General features: G+C 29.1%; 2 protein-coding genes and 1 long non-coding RNA gene across 3 annotated transcripts; 1 reads left to right on the top strand and 2 right to left on the bottom strand.

The window, feature by feature from the left end:
- Positions 1–7,353: 7,353 nt before the first annotated feature.
- LOC111630632 lies at positions 7,354–8,933 on the bottom strand. The gene is made up of 2 exons (XM_023374769.1): positions 8,706–8,933; positions 7,354–7,915 (listed from the first exon to the last, which is right to left on the bottom strand). Exons 1-2 carry the CDS (start codon positions 8,715–8,717, stop codon positions 7,496–7,498), a joined length of 432 nt encoding a protein of 143 aa, XP_023230537.1. The 5' UTR covers positions 8,718–8,933; the 3' UTR covers positions 7,354–7,495.
- Positions 8,934–18,540: 9,607 nt separating this feature from the next.
- LOC111630621 (acanthoscurrin-1-like) lies at positions 18,541–19,257 on the bottom strand. Its single transcript, XM_023374752.1, has one exon. It carries the CDS (start codon positions 19,255–19,257, stop codon positions 18,541–18,543), a length of 717 nt encoding a protein of 238 aa, XP_023230520.1.
- Positions 19,258–22,062: 2,805 nt separating this feature from the next.
- On the top strand, positions 22,063–24,820 carry LOC111630644. The gene is made up of 2 exons (XR_002757557.1): positions 22,063–22,404; positions 24,306–24,820. It is a non-coding gene; the product is annotated as an uncharacterized LOC111630644 (long non-coding RNA).
- The last annotated feature ends 1,297 nt before the right edge of the window (positions 24,821–26,117 follow it).

The following is a 26,117-nucleotide window of genomic DNA, read 5'->3' on the forward strand; positions in this document are numbered from 1 at the left end:
GATAGATTAATTAGATATTAATAATGTGAATTTTATTAAAATTTTTATTGACATTTTGTGATATTTACTTCCAGAAATTTTGGGATATTACATGTATTCTATTGTAATATTNATTTTATGATATTCGAAAATGAATATCCTTTATTAAATTTTTCTGCTCTTAATTATACACAAGTTTATATACCGTGACAGACAGATCACAAGTAGAAGGTTTATAAGTAGATTAACTGTTTTTGTATGCATATATGTATATTATATGCTGCTTGCTTAATAAAGAAGTTTCAAATTTTATTTTTATTTTTGAAAAGTAGTAGTATTAAAAATCATTACATGGAAAAAATTGTGATAATGCCAAACTTTTTCTTACATTTTAATTAACATGATATGCATGTATAAGGCTGAATTAAGGATAACATCTGCTTTACTTGATGAAGAGGTGTTGTGAATTAATTATTCAAAATCGTGACTAACTTAATTCAGTTTATTCAACTGAAATCTATCAAAAAATCATTAATATCTCTGATCTGGCAACTTCTACATCGAGACTGTTAAAAAAAATAAAATATAAAATAAATAACTGAAACAGTTATAATTAAACAGAAATAGTCTATATATTAGTGTGCTTTCTTTACGATTCAAAAATATTTTTCTTCGTTTTTGAATGTATAAAAGATTCCGCTCATTGTAATCAAGGATATTGTTTTGATGTTAGCTCTTAATATTATCAGAACTAGCATGTCCCAAAACAGACAAGTTTCTGCGCTTAGTTCTTAAAATGTGGCTGATAATGTGCAATTGTTACGAGTTATTGTTATCAATCTTAATCAATGTTTTAAAAGTTAAACATTCATCTTTATTTGCTCACAGCAAAGTAAACTGTTATCATATCTTACTTCACTAATACACTAGTTGTTACTAAAGATCACTGCAAAAAACACCAGAAAAGGAACACTGAATAAATTACAATTTAATATAATTCTTATAATGCCCAATCAAATTGTGTCCCGATAACACAATTAACACCCAGTAATTGTGATTAACCAATCATATAATTATTCAAAATCGTGACTAACTTAATTCAGTTTATTCAACTGAAATCTATCTAATAAAATCATATGCAAAATAGATGTAAAGTTCTAACTGTTCTTATTACGCCTGTCTCATCCCTTTCACTTTTAAAGTGAGGTGAGATAAAACAAGATTAAATCACGTTATTTTAATTTTCTTAATAGCAGCAGGTGTTCGTTAATTATACAGTATATGATGAGATAAGTAAACTAGCTATAGATATAGAAAAAAACGACATATCTTTAACTCATACCTGTCATAAAAGTTATCTAAATTTTGTTAACAGAAGCTTGGTATTAGTTGTCCTATAAAACTACAATATTGGATAAATTGATTTATTCTGTAATTAGCATCTGTAATTATCATTCCGGAAAATTTCATAAAATACTACAAGCGTGATTAATGACTTCAAAGAATACTAACATATATGAGTAAAACGAATGAATTCTGAATGAAATAAATGGAATGAATAAATGAACTAATTCTTTAAAAAAAAATACCTTTTTATTAGATGACTCATTACAGTTTTTCATATAATTGTGGTTTAGAATATTCGTTGTTCAATAATATTACATTATTAATAATGTCCATTATTTGATCTTTAACATATTCGAGATTATGTTTCCCAGCAAAAAATAAATAAAACAATGGATGATACTCTCAAAATAAATTTTAAAAGTAGTTTTTATATAATCGTATCTATAGTTAAATTATTATATATTTATTAAAAATTATGCAGATTTGATATTTGTAAATATTTTCTTCTTCTCCCTCCTCGTCCTCATCCGTCCAAGGATGGGTTGTCTCTCTCATAGATTGCTCTTTTCCATTTGTTCCTATTTTGTTTATTTGTCTAAAAGGTCATTCAGGAAAGCAAGCATTTGACCCAGGTAATTCAGATCTCCAGCTATTGAATATTTATATAAGTTATATTGTAAATATTTATAAATTAAATTTAAATATATATGTATGCAGAAAAATTATGTTATTTAATAAATATTTTATTACAAGTGAAAAGTTTCATTAATTTAATTTCTTTCGAGCGTATTTTCCTTTAATTTTATCGCTATTCATAGTGAAATATAAAACGACTGTCCAAAGTAGATCGCAAATAATGAGACGTTATGGTGGATGTCAGTGCTTACATTTCTATTATTTTGATTTAAAATGCCTTGTAAAATACTTTATATTTAGAAATGGTTGTGTGTCACATTCAATACTTTTATGTAGAGAGAATTTTCCAAGAAATATAATGTAGATCATGGCACATTTGGATAACCCTTTAAAAATCAAATTATCAAGAAAATTTAGAAATTATTTTAATACTTTGCAGTACTAAATGCTTGTGTTTTATTTCGAATCGAGTCTTCTCCAATATTTTGATTATTAATAACATACAAGATGTATTTTTAATAATTTCGTACTGTACATCACGTACAGAATTGATATAGGCCCTACATGTATTTGATATTTTAAATAAAGGGTATAAAATCTATTTTAAAATATCATGTAAGCTATATTTTTAAATAGATTTTATGATATTCGAAAATGAATATCCTTTATTAAATTTTTCTGCTCTTNATTATTAAATTACCTGTGAATAATAATAGAAGTAAATTATAGTTTTTAGTGTCAGTAAATGTTTTCATATTTTGTATACAATGATTCATAAATATTTAGTTTTACGCATTCTTAAATTTTTACGTTTTTAAAATACATTGAATGTTTTTAAAATGCAGAAATTTTTCATACAGCGTGAAATTGAAGCAGACATTATATCAAACGAATGCTTTTTACATTCAGAGCCTGATCTACATGTTTTGCAGCCTGAAGCGGAAGGTTTAAAACGAACTCCTCCCTTCTGAAAAATTTGATAGTAAAAAAACACGTCATTTTATAAATATAGTATTATAATTATAGAGATTTTAATTATAAGCTTTAAATATATTATAGTGGTTGAAAAATTGTCAAAAATTACAAGTTACCACTGAGGAAATGAAGCCTCATTAAAAGTAGTGCTTAAATGGCTGCTTCACTGTAGAGCTAGCTCTATTGATATTCGAGTTTAATGTATGTTTTAATTTTAAAAGAGAATTTACAAAACATATTTTATATTAATTTATAAAATTCTGAATTTATTCAGATCCGGTATTTGTGACCTTTTTATCCTAGAGAATTTTGAAATGTAACAACATAAGGAATGTAGTTATATTGTATTCACATATTACGCACTCTAGTATTGGAAATGAATTTTATAAATGATCGTGTTAACATGGTTATATATAAAAATACGTTGTCAATACCATAAAAAATAATGTATCATATAATATATGCAGACATCGTAAGCAAAATGCAACATTATTCTTCCCATAGAATTACACGTTTCATTTAGTATACAAATGCGCCCAATTATATAATTATTAATAATTATGCACATAAAGACCATAAATAATATGTTTATCACAAGAGTAAATATAATTGATGTAAATAAGCATGCTTCTCTACTTTATCAATATGTATTTGAACTCATAAAATATTCACACTACTCATAAAGTATTAACGTAATAAAAAAAATCCGTCGTTTACTTTTCAACCTTGATCAAAAAATGACCCATTACCATAATTAATAACAGATTACTCGACAGATTAGTCAACACTATCTCCCATTAAATGATTTTTAAAAATTTGTCATAATAATAATACATCAATCAGATTAGCCAGAGGGGTAGATTTCCCACCGTATTTTCAAGTAATTATCTATCTATATATAGTTTATAGCCATTCTCCATAATAAATGAATTAAATACATTTTATTTTTATGCGAAAATTATTTTCTTTTACCTATCTGCATGACGTTTAGAACCGTATCATCGTGAGTAAAAACAATACACTTTTAAGAATCATTCATTATAGGGTATGCTCTGTAAAGATATTGTGGTTTGCGTGTTAAGTTCGATACTTTTTATTTGACAAAAAAAATAAAGTCTAAACAAAGCATGAAGTTTAAGCTTCAATAAAATTTAAAAAAATACGTTAAATATTATAATAGACTCAGTAGAAAAAGTAGAAGTATCTGTGATTTTTCTTAGAAAATTAAAAAGAAAGAACATCCTCATAAGAAATGTTTAAGTATTGAGCAATAACCGGTTTAATGTATATAGATTTTTAAATATATATTCATCTTCACTTTCAACTGTTGATAAAACTGACTGGAAATAGTTAATGAAAACGAATCAAAGTAATCTGGTAACTTTAGGTGATTCCGCATATAAAATAATTATTTACCAGGATATTATATTCATTATGGAAAGCTCTCAATTAAAAACTCTTTAAATTGTAATTATACTCACCATGGGAGGTTTTAGTAACCATGTTTGTATATCTAGCATGTTTATTATTAACAATAAAGACTCTGTATGCGGATAGTATTGAATTTGCTGCGATTTAGATAAGTAAAAGTTAAAAATAATAATATAATTTGAGCACAATTTCATGAAAACGATTAAAATAACATAATAATCCTCGCATTAAAAAAAAAAAAAACAAATACACTTCATTATTGGATTACTAATACAAGAATTTCGTTATTAACTCTAATTTTTTACCGGATTAATGAGCTGTCAAATTTTAAAATTTCTGATAATTTTATTAAATTATAATACGGTTATTGCATGTATTCTAGATATTTTATAAAATTATGCAATTTTTGAAATTATCATTAGGAATTTTTAACATTATTTCCAACAGATGGCAGCACTAGAAACTACAGATGTTAAAATTAAAATTTTAAACCTGAAATGAAAAGCGAACTTACAGTAAACATGATTATAATACTTTTTCATTTATATTAATAATTCATATAAAAGTAAAATAAGTTTTCGTATTCGTTTAAAAAATATTTAAATTATATATAATACGATTTTGGCCACATCTGTTACTCTTTTAAAATAAAATACCATATAAAATTATACATAAGGTTTAACTTATGTATAATTTTATATTTGATATTTGATATACTTATGTATAATTTTATAATTTAATATTGATTTTATTGTTATTAATTTTTCTTCTATATTTAAATTATTAAAGTTAAAAAAATCGATATGATTTCTGAGTGTGGAGTGACATTATATACAGTTCTTTATAACTCATAACTGGCAATTTCTTATTGGGTCATCAGCCATAGTTTTAAATCCTTGATCCGAATCATATCTCGTATTCAGACTTATAAAACACGCCATAGATACGAGTAGTATACTCATTTTAAATAAATAAATTACTTTTACTGGGATATTCCTTGGTTACACGACCGTAACTGATGATCATCACTAATACAATAAAACTGAATGAGTAATGCGTTGCGCATAGTTGCGCGTCGCAAGCTACTGTAACGACATTTTGGTATATTTAATGGTTGACGCGTTAATCGCTTTCGATCAATGCGCCAATCGCTTGTAACGTTAAAAAAAAAAGTAGCATACAAAGTGAATTACTTAATTATTAAGTATTTGTAGATATTAACTTAATACATTTTTAACTCCTAAATTTTTTCTTGTAATTATATATATATTGCTTCTGTTTAAAATGTTTTCCAGATGTTTAAATCGTAACTGAAAGTTTTATGAAATTTGTATGATCTTTGACCTTAACCTCTAAGTCGCATGACGTAATAACACAATATAATTATGACATTTCGTTTAATTTGTGCAACGAATGTAGAAAATTGCCAAAAGACCAGTCTTAGAATTATAAATCTTAGCCACCTTGACCTCTTGGCATGTATTTACACCTGCGCTACTTTGGTTGGATGAGTCTATTGTGTTGAAGATAAGCTATATTAAAGCGGATAAAGCTCGAATAACATTAAAGCTGAAAGAGTATGTCCAAAATGGTAAGTATAATTTTTTCTTTAAAACATATTTTTTGCCACTATAAAAGGAACCAACTTCATAGTTAAAAATTTGAAAATATGCTTTCTGTCTTTATAAGGGGATACAAGAAAATACTGTACAAGGAAATATTCTTTCTTATATTAATTATATTCATATGTATAATATCCTTTCTTGTTCTGTTGCATTTCAACCAATCTCGAAAAAACAAGAACTAATACCTCCGCTTGTACAGTACATTCTTATATATATCTCTATATATTGTGTTTCTCCACCTCTGACATCAATTTTGTGATATATCTCTCCTATGAGTTGGTTCCTTTTTTCAGTCCATATCCACTGAAATTCCATATAAAATTCAAAACAAAAAATATACAAAATTCCGAAAAATATTATTAACAATCACTATTATATTTCTAGATGTTCTCCTATTTTTGTATGATTTTTATTGTTTTTTTCATCTCGACATCGTATTGCCATAATGTACCATTTGTGAACGTTTTCGATCCTCCACCAGACTTTAAACCCGATTTGGAAAACAATAATTATCGTGGATACTTGAAAATGTATAGCATCGACCCAACTGCCAATTTTCGTCTTTCATATCCTTTTAGTCACAATTACGTGAAAACTCGTCCAACTTCTAAAAAAAATTTCTAGCGAAATGTATGAATTTAAATAAAATTTTGTACGGAATCGAATAATAATTTTAAAACTAAAAATATAACTAGAAATATTAGATAAGAAGTTTAATATTAAGGCCATATTTTTTTCAAGTCTACTTAATATATTTTAACAAATATCCGGAAACCATAATGTATTAGGTCAATAGTTCACAGTTAGGTAAAATTCTCTCGAACTTAATGAAAGTAGTTCAGTTCGAATTTCAGGTGTGGTGATGGATTTGTTGTAAACAGGACACTTTCGGTGACGTCACGATAAAAATTTACTAAATGTTGCCGACAGCTTGTTTAAACGAAAGTGGACCATTTTGTATCGATGTTATTGCTTTTCTCTAATTGTAAAGATAAAATATTTCTCTTTTTATTTAAGTTTAAAATGACGTTTTATTAATAAAATAATGAAACATTAATGTAAAAAAAACTGTACAACATCAAAAGACATCAGCCAAATTGTTCATATTAAGATGGATATCAAATTACTGGCTGTTGATGCTTATTTTTTTGTACTTGTGCCACTTTATTATATAATTAATAATAATAAATTATGTATCAATTTAATAAACATACAATAATAAAATTCGTTTCTTTATGAATAGGAATTTTATTAAAATAAATATAGTTTACATATGGCTTCCTAATTTAACAGGAAATTTAAACATATTTTAAAATATTTTAACGATCAAATAATGATCAATTCGATATTCAAATATTTATCCAATCACTACACTACTTTAAATAATAACGAATAAATATATAATAACACGATAATAGGAAATTACATAAACTGAATCATTTACGTAAGACTCGATCAGCATCCACAAAAGTGAAAATGTATATGTGATTTTTCCAATTAATTTAACCGATAAATGGTAAATCAGCAAAAATATCACTAACAATATCTTGTGGAGAACCGATGGTACTTTGAATAAATTTATGTAATTGTTTTTGCAGTTTTTTAACATTGAATCCTGCATCGAGCGCGAATTTGGGATCACCGAAAGAAAATGATCCAGAATAACCACTTTGATAGGCACCCGCTCTGACGTAACCTTTGCCTCCAGGTACGGAGACATGACCACTTCCAACAGGATATTTCTTAACCCTTTCCGTTCCGGCCGGAATTAAGGCTTCGTCGTATTCTTCATATTCGTACGAATCGGGTAGAGCGTATGTGTTTGTTATGTGACTCGTACCGGAAGTAGCGTAATCTTGTCTGCTATCGATGGCTTTATAAGGAATGGCAACGACGTACACGAAAAACAAATTTAGACATAGCTGTAAATATAAATAAAGTTTATTTTAGTTGCTATTTATCCTTCGATATGCGCGGCTATCCTTGAGTTGTTATGCAAAAATTAAATTAAATCTAATAGAGACCCTTAGGAAAAAATACTAAATATTTGAATTAATCTGAGCAATAAGATTTCATTTTGCTGCTGGAGAGATCCAAATTCGAAACCTATCATAAGTTTTCTTAAGTACAGTATGTATAAGTCCTCATTCCCACTTATGCTGGGGGATCCAATTGTAGCGCATATTTGGTTATAACGAATAGAAATGAGACCGACTATACGACACTTGTTTGCTGGAGTGCATGTTTCAAATAAAATAAATGTTAGTCATGATATATTAGACGGCGCTGCTAGCATTTTCTCTCCCACAGTTACTAATTGTGTAACAATATCCAGCTACTAACTCAGCATAACCAGTTATACAACAATTCAAGACCTAACAAGATACGAGCATCTTTTCTCGAAGGTCTATCTCTCCCAATTTATCTTAAGCAACTGAAATATCTAATTAATATAAAAATCTTTAAGAGGAAAGGACTAATTTCTACTTTGTGTCTCGTTAGACGTGTGATCGTATCGATAAAATGAAAATGGGACAATAACCTAACAATTGATGCCACCTATGGCAATGGGGCGTTACCAATCATAATTGATAGCGAAAGATTTTTGCTTCTAAAAACACTCGAAAGGATTCTCTTTTGTTTTTTTTTTTATTATTAGAAAACAAATTAAGTTGTTAATAGTAATAATTAAAGTTACGAACGTTCACTTACCAATAGTTTCATATTGAAGTACAACGATCTGTCTCTACAGTTCTAAGAGTAAATATGACACAGCATTCTATATTTCTTTATCCTTGTTAGGATAACTTTTTTATGTATTATGTCGAAGAGAAGTTTTGTCGCGGAAGTAGACCAGTCGCGGTAGGTAGAAAGTAAGAATGATCGCGATGCAATCTATGTCACACTCTCGCCTGTTACAACTGTTAGAAATATTTAGATGTGGTGTGAGGTCAGGTTAATTATTGGACCGTAAAAGCGTGTAAAATTTTATATTTAAATTTAATTATGTTTAAATTGTTGTTTTAATTTGTTTACTAATATTTTGGAAAGAATTTCTTTAAATTTTTGAAACAGAATTTCAATTTTTTCAGTGTTTCGTGAATATATGGTTAAAGTAATTTGAAAATAAATTACAATAATAAAGAAATTAATAAAATTTTTTTGTAATTAAGTATGTAAAATTAACCGAAGAATATTCTTTATAACTTGAATATGTTACGAAAATTCGTAGTGTCTTTACAATTAAATTACCTGAATTAAATTTCAGTGAAATCAAAAATAAAGTGATAAATTATTTGAATTTTATTTCATTATTCATTAACCAATTTGAAAATTGTAATATTAAATGAATGAAATATCAATAGAAGAGTCGAGATTCTACGTTCTATCTCTTAGCATTGATGATATTTCTAATAAACATAAAATAATTATTTTTATATTGTAAACGTGTTACTTTGTGATTTATCATATTGAAGTCATCATCGTCAAATTATAATTCGAAGAGTTTGCTAAATTTTCTGAAAATTTTACCTTCAACTCTATTGAGATTTTAGTCTGTAAGCAAAGGCACGATTTTAGTTGTTACTGGAAGTTATTAAAAACTTTATGTCCAACTGTGAGAAGGGCAGAATTTTTCAATTAATATGGAGGTTATAAGGGCAGGGTTGTCATCGTCAAATAAATTTATTTCTGGATATGACATCATATGCAATTAGATTTAACTCAAGTAATTTTAAGCATCGTTTCTCTGCTATAAACAATACCTTTAACCCTTAACTGGTTTCTTGGGGGCCGCGCGGCCCCCACGCGTCATATTTTTATGATTTTCTAAAAATCTAAATATCGTGTGCAGCTGCCATTTCATGTAATCTCATTACGTCGCGACTTTTAGCGAGTGCCAAATGTTTGGCCCTGTAGCACTTACAAAGATGGAGCTACGTATTTTCTGGGGGCTGTGCAGCCCCCACGATACCAGTTACGTTGGTTTTTTGTGGAAATGTGTTTTTATGTTTTTTTTAATTTTTACAATTATTTTGCAAAGATATCTCAATCTTGCATCAAAAATTCAAAATGACTACCAAAGAATCATTTGAACTGCTAATAGATGATGATAATATACAAATTGCTAGATCAAGCCGAAATCTTCTGAAAAGAGTATGTTGTCATTTTGTGCTGGAAAAAAAGATGGTAAATATGCTACTAAGTGCAACAGTTGTTTGAAATTTATTTGCAAAGTGCATAGTATTACAAAAATACTATGTGATAACTCTCAAGACTGAACTACGTAATCGCGTTAAAATGTTCCTGAGTCTTAAAAATACAAGTGATTATATTACCTGTGGTTTTTTAACAAATGATAGTTAGAGGCTATAAAAGATACTTTTTTATAAGATTAGTTTCTTAAGAATAAGAAAAAAAAATATCTTTGGTATAAACTTACAATATGGTAAATTTTTGTATTGTTAAAATAAGCATACACCAAAATTTGTAACAATTTTGTGATCTCTTGTAATAATTAAGTAAAGAAAATTATATAAATAAATAAAAGTTGATTATACTAAAGAAGGGTTTCATTTAGCATTTATGCCCTTTTGAACTGTCACATTGTTAAACTTGCTCTCTAAAGGCAAATTTTGCTTGGGGGCCGCGCAGCCCCCATGAAACCAGTTACGTTTGAAAAATTTACGATACCAGTTAAGGGTTAATTATATTTATTATATTTTTATTTTTATTTATTTATTGTCAATGTGTTGTATAGCGTTTTCAGAAAATTAATACATTTTACTACGAAACATAACTAAAAAAAAAATTGAAAACTTATATAACGAATAGTCAACGAATTGACTCAAGTCTCGCTTAATTTTCTTATACGAATGATTAAAAAGTTATTTTGTATTTTAATTGATTATGTGTCGTTTAATAATTTATTTCTAAAAATTAGGTAAACCATTATAGAATTTTTAAATTTAATATTTAAATTAAGAATATCATAAACACTGAGTTTCTAAAATACATTAACAATTATGGCTTAATTAAGATTTTGTTCTGGGAGGATGATCTAAAAATTACAGTCAGAATGAAGAAAAATTAAGCTTCACATATCTCTCGCTGTCTCTTATATACCGACAAATGTTCTAGAATGTTTGTCTTATGGGTTGTCAAATTAATTAATAATTTACTAATAATGAATGAATAATAATGAGAAAATGTTAATAATATAATATTAAAATTTAAAGAATATTTATGACTTAATTATCTTTCAAATTATCAAACTAAATTTTATATATTGAAGTCTATTGTGTTTATTTTATTTCTGTTAATTAATCAATATTAAAGGACACGGTATAGCATATTAAATATTAAATATAAATCTTAAATAGACGTTTTTATTACATGAGTTGACCCGAAGAAATCTTCAGCAAAATCTAGAAAGTCCGGGTCAAATCTGGAGAGTGGCAATTTCTGGGTGTAAGAAATAGCTCATGAGTAAAGCCGAACGAGGAAGTTGTATCTTATCCTGTCAATAGGAATGATTAGTTAACAGCAATTTTCTTCTCGATATAAACATCTTGCGCAGATTAATGGCAAATGACAGCCTACTGTACAATTTTCTTGTGTTTGATAAATGATAAATAATGGAATATTAAATTGATTGCTGGGTAAAGTTTTAAATCGCTTGACGAGAAGGACAAATTTAAATCATTGAATTTCAAAAGCATTTTGAGAACATTTCATAGATCTCTTTTTTTTATTCTGTTCACATTTGTGTTTCTGCCGTTTCAACTTTAACATTCACGTTATTTTTCTCATCAATTCTCATTTTTAGATGCTTCATAAAAGCGAATTTTTGATGTAAAATAATTAAATGCAAATAACTATTAAAAATTATAATATTAATATTTATACGACACTTTACGAAAATTAAATAAAGCTATCAGAATAGGAATTTTATTAGAAAATGAAATAAAGCTATCGGAAAATAAATTTGTTTAACAATTAATTCGCCTATCAAAATAATCAGAATAAAGTTTATCATGAATTAAATTGCTTGTGGAATCCCTGAAAAATAACAGAATACTTGGAAGACAATTCTTTTTAAATCATAATAAAAAAATTACTGATTTGAATTACAGCAAGTCTTCACATAACGTCGTTGAGGAATGACTCAAGTATCGTACATTTGAAATCACTTACAATTATTGTTGTTGAATTTTCTTTATAAACAGTAAAATTGACTTTATGAGGTGGAAAATAAGTTCTGGGGATTGCAAACATGATCAAATTAGATTAATATTAATTGAATTACATCTTGTTTTTATCGTTTAGCCTATGGAATAATAGGCCTTGTTATATGTCGTTTTCGCTTGGTTTCCAAGGCTTTAAGTGAGGATTTGCTGTATAAAAGTAAAAATCTAATGATAAATAGAACGTCAAAATCAATTAAAATTACCGTTGCCTATTTCTCAATTATAAATTTGCACAACGGTTTTGAAATCAAATTTTAACATTTGTTTTATTAAAGGAAAAATGTTTAAATAAAATTTGTATTGTTTTCTAACTTGTCACCTAACAAATGCACTGAAACAGGTAACTTCATTATTACAAAAGTTACTTCTAGCCCTTGATATAATTATATTAATTAAATTTGTGCCCATCATTGGTCTGATAAGCCCTCACCATTATCTGCCTCACGGTTGTGGATAATTTAATTAATATAATAAGGTAACTTCATGTTTGGCAGCTCTATTTCTACTCTCAGCAGTGGCTGAGTGATTAAAACCACTGAACACTGCTAGCTTGGTTATGAATTCGAGCCTCACCAACGGGCTGATCACGTGGAATTTTTCGTGTTTTCTTCATGTATCTAACATCTAAATAAGATAAACAGTAAAATTAATTCTATGAGGTGAAAAATACATGGCTTCTTGTATAAAGTCCTCTCGAAAGGTATCGAATTTATCATGAATTTTTTAATGTTTACCTTATATGCAGAAGAACATAGAAATAAATGTAGGGTTATGGTAGCTCAACACGGGCGTTCACCCAAGTGTTGAACTACCTTAACATTGGTAAATTTGTGATAAAATTAATTATTCTTTAATTATCTAACATATATTTCGTAAATAGAAATGTTAACTATACTATTAAAGAGGCCATACTCTTAACAGCGTGGCTTTTTATCATTAGGAATACAGTAGAACCCCTCTAATCCGTCACCTTTGGGACTGGGGGTATGGTCGGAACGCAAAAAAGGTCGGATTATCAGAAAAAAGTAAAATAAACAATCTTCCCTTTGTCCAATCTTTGTAGCACTGCTAACTTTTCATTTAATGAAAGAGTAACGTGTTTACGTTTCACTCCTGACATGTTGAAAACACACACAAAACTGTACACGTACACACAATGTAAAACATATACTGTAACGAACACAGAAGAACGCGACGGACGGTGAGTCACCGACGAGTCGGGACAAGTTTCTCGACTCCGACCACGGTCGGATTAACCGGAGTGACGGACTAGCCGAGGGNGGAAAAGTATGATGTACAGTACAAAAGCTTGATAACAGGAAAAGTATGAAGCAAAATAGGAGCAAGCCGCTACTAATTTGAGATGGAGAGCATATATTTTAACTTAAATAAATTAAAAATATGATTAAAATTGCATCCCGGCATTGCGACGATGTCACAATAAATAATTGCTCGTATATTGAACACTTGCCATCCTCGTGACATTAAAAAATGTACCTTTTTCACATTGACGATATTTTGATGGCATCTGGAATAGTAATTTCGTGATATATTGGTTATTTAGTCGTTATTTTGTACTTAAAAAGTATGGCAGACACTCAAGATATATTCAACTAACATTATCTGTAAGCTATGAATTTTATTATTTTACTTCTCTTATCGACGATAATAATTATTAAATAGTCCTTGTGTTTGATATGTCTAGAATTTCACAGCGAAAGCTAAGAAAGTTGTCCAAATAGCTAAGGAAGTTTAAACGCACAATACAATAAAAAATAAGTCATTTTAAACGTTAAAAAAAGTTTAAATTAAATGCTCAATCAGTAAAGCTCAATTGAATTGATGTGGTTGAACAGTATCGCCAAAAAAGTGTAATGTTGGTGCATAACGCATTACGTGGTCCACCCGCGATGACTGAGGATGATGATTTTTGAATGACGAATGTAAGCCATCGATTCTACAATTCGTATCCATTTCGAGCAAATAAAATCAGGTAAAAAATGTGCCTTCTAGAATCGAGAAATTTAATTCATATTAGAATATTATTAATAAATAAATAAATATTTATGGTATTTATTCTTAATTTTTGTTACTATAAAATTATGTATAATATCTTAATTAATAATTAAGAAATGCTTTTAAATTTTTATAAGAACTAAGGTAACCAGATCGGCATAATTAAACTTAGAGTGCGTAAGAACAACAATTTCACACCTTCTGATATAAAAAAAATATCCGGAAAATTATAATCATCAAGAAAAATGCTTTTTAAATTAAAAATAACGCATATCTGGCGCGAATTTCAAGTGGAATATCTCATTTAAAAAAACCCTTGGATTTTTTATGGTATTGCAATGCGCGTTGTCCTATGGTCAAAAAGGGCAATTGCCTGGGCCACCCGAACCAATCATTTATAAACTCATTATTGTACGTAGTAAGAATATCGAACTTTAAATTTGGGCCATATCTGGAAAACTTTGATTGACGGTGTGGCACAGCACAGAACTTAATATTCTATAAATACAAGTAGGCGTTGTTGTTTAGTTATGGCAACGGCAACGCAACATTTGGGCGATCTGCCTAGGGGGGTGCCTTCCGGGAGGTCTTTTTAAGAGAAACTGGGCGTTACAGACCTGGAGAAAACCCGGAAAACTCCACGTGGCCAGGCCCGTCCGAGCGAGGCGCGAACCCACGACTGAACTCCCAGTGTTCAGGGAACGAACACCGCTTGGCCACTGGTGGGCCTACAAGGGGCGTTCAGAAAGTAAAGAACGTTTGGATATAAAAAAGAAAAAAACAGTAATTATAGGAAAAAGTTTTATTAAGTAATTAGTACAACACCGGTTACTTTTTTACATAGTCACTATTTCGATTAAAGCACTTGTAACGCGACACTAGATCTTGGATATCTTTGTCATAGACTTCCATCTCCATTTCCTTCAGCCAGTTAGTTACAGCTTTCACCTCGTCAATCGTTCCAAAACATTCCAAATCCACCCAAAAACTCTTTCAGATCGGGAAAGAGGTGAAAGTCATTGGGGGGGGACAAATCAGGACTGTATGGTGGGTGGCCGAAAATGTTCCAGTCAAATTTCTGAAGCACGATTTGAGTAGCTGCAGTGGAGTGCGGTCACGCGTTATCTTTCTTGATTACACATTAAACACCATTTTCTCACACTTGCTTCGTTCACGATGTGATCGTCATATATTTCTGTGATTTATTTATGAATTTCAATAGGACAGACTTTCTATGCGTTTAGAAACGTTCTCACTTCGGATTTGGGGATTTTCGATTTTTGTACACATTTTAACACTTGACAAAACAGTAACAATAAGCCTGCCATTATTAAAACTACACGTGCTAAGCTAACACATTAGAGAACAAATTGACCTTGAATCGATGGCGGTAATTTACCTGAGCAGAGTGCTATGCGAAAATGTTCTTTACCTTCTGGACGCCCCTTGTATCATGTGCTTAATAGGCAAATTTAAATTACACTATTTAAATACGCTGAGAATGTAGTACGCTGAGAATTCAAACAATATAGACTTGTAAATATGTACAGACAAGCATGTACAGTACAGTACGATTGGCATACGTGACATTATATACTTTACTTGAGAGCAATGATGCTGCCACAGAAAAATGATTGTATCCAATTTAATTATACTGCTATGAAATTTTGACTTAATAGAAGTAGTCGTAATTAAAGTAACTTAGTTACATAAGAATAATAAAAATATAAACATGTTATAATTTTTAGAATTCTTGTATCAATTTATCGAGGAATAAAAAAAAATCTGTTCCTGCGGTAAGAGATCCGAGTTAGAATCCAATTGGAATATTAAGATTGTCCAAATACAGATTCAAACGGATCTCTTCTGGCTCTTATATACTATTGTTTATCAAATGCTAAAAGCCTTTTAAAACACTCAATCCAATGATGTCAAATTTTGCTAGAAAGCAAAAATTTTCAGACTTCGAAAGTTCCCAATAAAAAATAAAAATGTAATAAAATAAACTTAAAGATTTATTGCACATAAACCATACAATAAAGAAAAATGGCATTTATATTAATTTTAATTGCCATACTGCTTTACTGATATTAGAGGAGAAGGTGATATTATGGAACCCCAATTACATTTTAGTGAATTGTAAACAAGGTATCATAACTACACCTACATTTTTTGTGCGAAAAGTACTGATAACTATTAATCTAAATGTTCCTAATTGGATTTTTCGCTAGTGTAAATATAAGTATGGTTTTTGAAAGCTTTTGTACAAAAAGTCTGAAAGTAGGCTTAGAGAAAATCGGGTGGTAATATGGAACCTTACTGTATATTTTCAAAAAAATGCTTTAATGTAGCCAAAAACAAATAGGAAAGTACAAAAAATGTTAAATAATTACCAAATTATTTACTCCAATGTATTTTATCGCAAAAATGCTTTTATAATAGAAAAATATGACCTCCATCAACAATATATATTCCAGCAGCTCTTTTTCGATATTCTCGGGAAGAATTGGCTTTCTACCTAGTGTCTTTTTCACAAATTGCTCCAGACGAATGTCTGCTTGCAAAAAGAGAATTCGGAGGAGTTGAGTTCTATATTACTGTAAAAGCACCAATGGGGTCCATATTTCACGCATCGCCATCTCGAATTAACTTATGTCTGTCGAGACCAAATTTTTAAAAATGTGAACATCACACAGATTAATATGTACCCCTAAGTCTCTGGAACGGAATACATGCACCGGTGAACCTACAACTACACGATTTATATTTTAAAAATAATTAAATTCACTTAGCATTCAAAACTTGCGAATTTTGAAAAAAACAAATTTGCTGATTCAATGCGGACAACCGTTTAACTGAAGTAAAACGGGTTTTCCCCTTGCTATGGATGTCTGCCTAGTTCAGTTCAGCCACATTCTGCTACAGTTCGCCTTTATTATCAGTTCGAAATGGGGTGGTTCCATAATACCCGCAGTGTTACATAATACCACCTTCTCCTCTACTTAAAGAGCTTTTTAACAGTATTTGAGTGATAGTGTTTGCACTTAAATATGATTAGTTATGATATATGTAAAATAAAATAACACATTATCATTCTAGTCTTGAGAATCATTACTATGATGTAAGCCTAAATAAAATGAAAAAAGAAAACAAAATCAGAAATCTTATGAAATGAATTTAGAGTGTATTCGATAACTCTAAAATATGAAGGGAGATAAATTTTAAAAACAAATATCCTACGAATATAGGCTGTTCTAGAGTCATAAAAAAACAGAAAATTAAATGATTCTTTAGAAATGCAATTGTCTTTTTGGTGATTGGATTGAAAATACCCATAGTTACACATACAGTATATAGATGTTACACATACAGTACAGATGTTATACATACAGTATATACTGTATTTCTATCAATACTTCAAATAATAAGTTTAATAAATATGTTTAAAAACTATGAAAATGACAATTTAAAAATCATTTATATAAAAAACAAGCATATAAATTCATAAAACTGTCGACAATCGGTAAAGTTGCGAGACTGTTGAGTCATTTACGAATTCCATACAAATAAGCAGTTTAAAATTATGTGTTTTAAAAATTAATTCTATTGTTATCAAAATGCGTTATTCTTTAATTTCAATTTAGCTTGAAAAGTTCTCATTTTGATGTTCTAATACGAAAACGAACCTTTCACAAATTTATAATATGACTAACCTAAGAAACATTATATCAATAAATAAATTATGTAGTTTTCAAAAATATTCGTGTGTTTAGACTAGTGTTTTTTATGAATTGACTTGAAATTTTTCTTCTGCGAGAGGAGAGTGGAGTTTGGAGATTTTAAAGATCGGTTCACATACAGTTAAATTTTTTCGAACTGATTTTAAAGGTTTAAATATCTGGTTCATTTTAAACTGCACTAATTATCAAAGTAACGAAATAAATAGATGCGTCAATATGTAAACTAAAAACTAACTTCCCTGCATAAGGTCTATAATAAACAGAAGATAAGATTTCAAATTATGTGTTTTCAATTCGTGTAATGATTAAAATGCGTTAAAAATATTCAGACAGCTTTTTTGTGAAACTTAACACAACTTTTATTATCATCTTTACATTCATTTATTATGGACGAATCTCTGAAATTCACTAAACTTAGAAATAAGATGATATAACACACTTGAAAATCGAACGAGGGACACGTTTTACATAAATAATCATATTGCTGTTTCTGCGGACGAAAATGTACACACCTTTTATCTGTTACGCTCTCTATCCAAGAACTTAGCCGGCGAATGGGTATCCGGCTCCTCCAAGACCACCGTGACCAACACCACCATAACCACCGTGGCCAGCACCTCCAAGGTACTTGCCATAGACACCCAAATCGTGGCCGATGGAGTGAACGCCTCCCTTTCCGTATCCGGCATATCCGCCACCCTTTCCAGCGCCGTACAAGCCTGCAGCACCTCCGGCGGCACCACCGTAACCACCGTAAGCACCACCAACTTTGTGGGCACCGGCGGCACCGAAACCGATTCCGTAGGCTCCCTTAGCTCCAGTGCCGTAATCTTGGTTGAGTACGAAGGTCTTCTCCTTGCCCAAGGCTGTAGTGTGACTACCAGCGAATTTGTCAGCGTAGGCTCCCTTCTGGCCAGCTAATCCTCCGTAACCGGCTCCAGCTCCGTAACCTCCATGAGCTCCGTGGCCAGCGAATCCACCTTTTCCTGCTCCTCCAAAGCCTGCAGAACCGTGAGCAATGTGTCCTAATCCACCGTAGGCTCCCTTGCCGAAGGCGCCCTTATGGAGACCGTAGAGACCTCCAGCTCCGCCACCTCCGAGACCACCTGCTCCGACACCTCCTAATCCTTGGCCGCCTACGAAGGGGACACCTACGACTGCAGCAGACTCCAAGTCCGATTCTTCTTCTTCGCCCAGGTACAGTTGGGCATTTGCCGCTAATACGATGGCTGCCAAAACGGAAAACACCTGCAATGCCATAATTTTAAGAATTAAACATTAAAACCACATAATAATTCTGTTACTGTATGCATGTCGAATGCACTTTTCATGTAGTACTCACCAAGTGTTTCATGCTGGTGAATAAATGAAAACAACTAGTGAAAAGATACGCTACGCTTTGCTTTATATACCTTCTCTGTTGCGCTTTACACAAAATAACATAAAACCGGGGCGTTAATTTTTTCTTCCTTTCACCCCCTTTCTATCTGGAGTCTCCATCGCCGGAAGTTAAAGTAGTATCGTCATGACCCCAACAATCGTGAGACAATCATACAGGAAATGTTTAGTGCTTGCAGGCGTGGTGTAAGCAAAATGCATAAAAAAACAAAAAAAAATTCAAAGAAATGTCACCCAAACAGGAAGACAATTTTCGAACAATTGAAAAAAACGTTTTAAGAACAAATTTCAGAGAGATGAGCAAATATAGGTTTGTTTAAGTAAGACTCGAATCAATTTTTAATATATCTTTTTTGTTTTTTAAACACAGTTTAGATTAATTTTCTATAAATAACTTAATCTATAAATATATTTTTTTGAAATTTCTTTATATACCTGTATATATATTGAGTCAGTTTTATTTATTATTAAAAATCAATAAACCGATACCAAGTAAAATTTTGAAGATTCGTCTTCAAAATTTTGAACAATCATCGGAACAATCAATCGAATATTCTATTTAAAATTTGCCTATAAACAAATTAGTGAAGAAAAAAGTGAAAGATAACGTTGAGGATCTTTTTTCCTCTTCCGTGTAACGTCACGAGGTCAACCGGAAATTATGAAGGAGGTCATTTGAAAAAACTTTTGTCTGGTACGAATTAATCGTGTTTAACTACTTTCTCTGGTTATACAATTATGAAGTTATCATCTAATTTCATTTATTAGATATATATATATATATATATTAAAATCTAAATTATTTTAAAGTTTCTGCTATTAAAATTTTGAAGGAAGAGTAAGAGATGTACTAAAAATTGTCATTGTATTTTGAACTGTATATACAAATATAATAATTTTCAATATATCTGTACCTCACGCTCTATTCATTGAAAAACTTTAAATTGTTTTATAGTAAATAAATTTTATTTTTATTTTTAATAATAAAATGATATATATATGAAAAATAATCTTACATTTTAACAGAATTTTTACGATTATATTATTATTAATTTTTAAAAAAACACGAATATTTTAAATTTGATATTTCTTCACGTCAGCATTGAATAAATAATTCATTATTATAATATAATTTAGATACAGTTTCTATCATGTCTGTCGATTACGTTCTATTAACTAACTCAACACTAATTAAGCTTTTTCAGGTATATATATATCTGAAAAATCTATTAAAAATATATATATAACTTACTTGGGTATATATATTATCAAGACACTATAATAAAATATTATTATAATGCGCATTGAGTAATTTACAGCCTACTCATTGGCTAATGTTTTAGAGTGTTCTATTCGCAAATTAAAAATAATTCTAAATTTTTCTTTTAGGACAGAGAGATTTTTGTGCGTTAAATCCAAAGTCCGTTAAAACCGAGGGTATACTGTATGTATATTCGTATTATAGACTCATCTCTTTCTGAGTTAGCGAGGCGTTCCTTTATGATCTGTTGATTAAAGAAAAAATATTCCAATGAAAGTTAGGTTCTAGATGTTGACTATGTTATTTTTAGTTCAGTTACAGTTAAGCTCATTCACTATTCGAAGCAACAGTGAGTAAGCTTATTATTATTATCATATTAACTATAAGTGAAAAGTTACTTGTAGTTAATATGATAAAAACTTGATAAAAAATTTGAACATATATAGATCATTAATAATGAATATAATTTAAAAATGGCTTCATAAACAGGTTTTCAAAATGAAATTTAATCACGTCTCATTGAAAATACGTTTTCAATCGATTTTAGCCAGTTAAAAAAATCATTTAATTGATGAAATGTTCACTTTTCGCTGACAAAGTTTATTTCGATTTTAATTTTCCGTAACAAATGCTTACATTATACCCAATGTTACTTTTACCTTTGCAGGGTCATTTAAATTAGGTTAATCGTCCAATTTATTATGATATTGGAAATTGTTTCTAACGTCGCTTACAAAATTAAAGAATAAAAAAAATCGCATAATTGTGTAAACCAGGAAACATCTATTTCATATCGCATTACTTTTTCAAACTATCAATAAAGGAAAAGATTTACTATTCATTAATATAAAAACTTACACTTCCTATAAAACATGTGCTACATTTAATGTTATATCTTGCCTTTTCGACATTATTAAAATAAGGTCAGTTTGTACTTCTGAATGTTGTTACGCGTGCAAAGGTTTATTTTCTTTTTTCGTTTTTTTTTTTCTTGTTTTTAAAATTAAAAATTATTTATTTTTGAATTTTTAAAATTTAAAATACTAGAAAATATTAAAATAAATTATCTATCCTTTGCTGTTTATAAGTTGCGTGACTCGAGTTGAAGATAGAGTAATATTTATTGAACAATTCAACTTGACCCCTTTAAGATACGAACGGCATCAATCATCTTATTAGCTATTTATAACTACTTTAAAAGTAGCGTTGAGAATAAAATAATTTCTATATGTGTTCTTTGTTATAAATTAGTCTTCATTCCTTAATTATAAACTCATGCAGAATTATTTGATATAATTTATTTAAATACGAGTCCGTTGTCATTGTTACGACATTAAAACGTCACCCGTTTTAACACGAACAACGATACCGTGACGTAACGATTACAATAGAATTATCTTTAATACAAAAATTCAGTTTTATGAATGTATATTACGTCACGCATCTCCCCCATTTTTCTCTTTTTGGAAAGGAGTTACGGTCGTGGAAGAGGTAAAAAAGCTATTTAAACATCATTCGGAAACGTCAATTGTTTTCAGTTCGAACAGTCCGCTACACGCTTAGATGCTTTCTGTATAGGAAAGATGAAGGAATGTCAAGATAGAAATAGAACAACTACAGTTCATTGGTCCAAATAGGAGAAGTGTGTGTGTGCGAATTCTCTTCCTACACAATCGAAGGCTACTACGTAGTTCTAGGAGGGTGCTTATAAAGTAGTATTATATAAACAAGACTAAAGAAAGAATATGGTGAGTTACTTTAGTTTTCTACGTAACATTTTTTAAGAATTAAATAAGTAAAGCGCGACAAGTTGTTGTAAAGTAGGGCGAACAAGATTGAGTAAAAGTTTCAAATATTATTTTTGCGTTCGAAATTTATAAATACGATTGTTTAAACTTTGTCTTCTCATTAAAAAAACATTATAAAAATGTTTCAAAGGTTGATTTTTATATAAAAACAATTTTGTTTATTCCGTAAAAATGATTGTGAACGTATCAAAAATCATCTGATTAAATACTCCAGAAGATAAAAATAACTTATTTATTGTAGCATATATTCTACATTTGTATAATCGTAGAATATATCGATATGATATATAAATATTTGAGAAAATCAGCCCGTACAAGGAGTGTAACGGGTATTGGTTAAACAGTTATATATGACTTTTTTAAATGTGAATATAGGCGCAACCACTAACAATAACGTGAAAGGCGTGATGCCCTGTTTTCTCGTTGATCGTTCACATACTTTATATAGCTACTTCTATATCAGGAGTCATAATACAAAAGAAATACGCCTATTAACGTCTTTACACACGGAAAAATCTTATCAAAAGTAACATTAAAAACTTTTTCGTATAGATTTATAAAAATATATTAAATTTGTATTTGAATAAATATAACTTAAATTCCGTATATATTAACATTCAACTCTTAAAATATGTTTAAAATCCTTGAATGTCTCGTTTTATTCTTTGACCTACTTATCCCCAACTAAACAAATTAGCATACGCCTTTTTTCGAGCAGACAAACCTTTCTTTGTTAAATTTCGTCATTATAAACTCTTAAATAGTTCAAATACATAATAAAGCACAGTTGAATTATTTGAAATTGATGTTTTTTAACGCCTTTCTTTGTATAAGAGATGCCATTTTAATATATGCAATAGGGAAAATCATTAGCATGACATACGCCCTCGATTATTATCAAATCAATAAATGAGTATATATTGCTTGTTTAACGAATTTAGACTAATGAATTCATGCAAAATATACTTCTAAATCGTGTTTTGACCACAATTGTGTGAGGTTTACTTTACGACAATCAGACTGTGAAAATCGGGACGATAGCACTTGAGGGATTCTCTCGCGTGCTTTTTTTTAAAAAAATATCTGGAATAGAAACCTTTAAAAATCTCTAAATCTCTTTAAAACGTTAGAAATAAACTTTTTGTAGGCCAGACTCGTTTTTATAAATGTATTTTTATTTATTTCTTTTATGCAATAGCGAAATAAAATTAATATTTTATATAATTTTTAATTTTATTTTATTTGATAATTTACTTAATGTTTTTGATTTCTTATATTATTTTGGATTTAAAATTTAAAATATTATTTTTCTGTATAATATAAAACTTTAATTTGAACTTTATTAACTAGTAATATAAGAGCAACATTCAAAATATCTGAAAACTTTTAAATTTCTCTTAATTACCGTAAATTTTATATGAATATTCAATTGTTTCTTTTAATAATTGAAACTTTTAAAATTGAATTTAAATTTCCTGAATATGAATTACTGGCTTACATGCAAACAAATAGATAAAAGCATCGAACACTGGTAGTGGTCGCGAGTTCGTACCTGGCCAACAGGCTGGTCACGTGAAGTTTTCCGTGTTTTCTTCACGTGTCTAACACATAAATAGACATTTTCCCGTAGAAAGTCCTCTAGAGAGGAATCCCTCCAAGTGTTGCTTCGTCTTGTTCTTTTGATTCAAATTCAATATGAATTACTGTACTAAAAAATATGTTATTTTAAATTAAAACAATAAAGATTTTGCAAAATATATTTTCAGTAAATCTTACGTTAAATTAATATAATACTTATAAATTATCGTATTAAAATTAATTTCAAAATTCTCTATTTTCAGAGAGTGTTATTATTAATTGCCACATTTTTGGCAATGGGATGGCTGGATGTAGCATACGCAAATCCTGAAAAACTTCCCAATAAATCGAAAGAGTGGATGCAATATCCTGAAAAATACATATATTATCCATCTCCTCTAAAGAAACCCGCTCCAGAAAAGCAGGAGGGCGCCATTTTGTATCCAAAGCAATCGAAACAATCGGAAAAAGTTATAAAATTTTTTCCTATACCCAGACCTTATATTTTGAGGCAGGAATCAATTAGACTGGCAAAAATTTTGGAAGAATAAAACAAGAAAAACTGATTCATTAGTCATGAATTATTCAGGAAGAGGGCATTTTTGTTTATTTGTATAATTAATTTTCTAATAATATATTACACAATTGTTAATTGGGGATTGATTCTTTTTAAGTTCATTTTTATTTAATTTGTAAAAAAAAAACAAAAACAAAAAACTATATGAAAAATTTAATTACTACAATGTACAACATTAGCGCCATCTGCTGCTGTAAATAAGAACTCGACTTTAGTTTTGTAGGATAATTTGAATATTTTTTTTAATACAAAATATTTGTATTTTTTTCGTTGTTTATTTTATTTTATGTAATATATTTTGTTAATAATGTCAAATAAACTATTATTATTATTTTTTTAAACCTTTTAAAATATTTCATTAATTTCATAATTAATTACACTATAACTCAATTTATTCCCATTAAATTTTTCCAGTAGTGTAACCAGGGAGGGGCCAAACGGGTCTGCCTCCCCTTGCCTTTGTAAATAAATAAGTAAAGAAAAAAATGAAATAAGTACAGGAAAAAGTTCTGACAAATGCACATGTATACAATACCTTATAGTTTATTCTTCATCCACTGAGCTAAGCGGCAGTTACATCCACAATAATAAAAGGGTGAATGAAGGTTTGCATATTCTAATTCGGGTCCTCTAATATCGGTTTTAGTTAAGCTACTGAATTTCACTCTATGGAATCTTTCGGCAAATAAAAATTTTAAATGGCGTACATTTTAAAAAACGACCTTTTAACGCGACAATACAAGTTGATTTTTATTCAAAATAAAAAAAGAAATCGAGCGTGACAGACAGAACATTTCATAGTATATACGGTATATATATTATTTGAGAAAATATTAAAAATTAAATACAGTTTTTAACACATAAAATACGCTTTAAAAAATACAAAAAAAAATGTTAATTTATTAGAAAGAATTTTTGATATTTGAAACTGGGCGTTAACCAAGTTTTCTCGTTGATTAAACAAATTTTAAAGTCCATCGTTTAATTAAATTTTAAACACTTTTGTGATTAAAACCAATCTTACAAACTTTTCAAAGCTGAGTTGTAAGACGAGAATCGTACTTCAACCCGGCGTGAAAATTAAATTTTTGTGGTAAATTTAGCCATTTCGTGATGCTAACTAAAATACATGTAAATTATATGAAAATTTCAAAATGCTGATTAATCTGGATTGTTTTTACTTTATATTATATTAAAGCAAATACTTTAACTGAGCGTTTTAAATTTTTATTTGTCGTTTGTTAATAATGTATTTATTAAAATTAAAATTTAAATATTTTTATATAATTCTTTGTTAAGTAATTTTGAACTTTTTCATTTGTTTTTTAATTTACACTAAATCTATTTTTATTTTATTTTGAATAGAACATTTGCACACATTTGAATTTTTGAATGAATTTTGTATAAGTTAATGAACAATAAATTCCATTTTTATGGTTTTAAATCAACAAAAAAAAGAGGAAAAAATAATGTATGTTTATGTTATAATATAAAATAA

This window comes from Centruroides sculpturatus, unplaced genomic scaffold, assembly GCF_000671375.1.
Source record: "Centruroides sculpturatus isolate CEXI.00-Female unplaced genomic scaffold, Cexi_2.0 scaffold348, whole genome shotgun sequence".
In the NCBI taxonomy this organism is placed as follows: Eukaryota; Metazoa; Arthropoda; class Arachnida; order Scorpiones; family Buthidae; genus Centruroides; species Centruroides sculpturatus.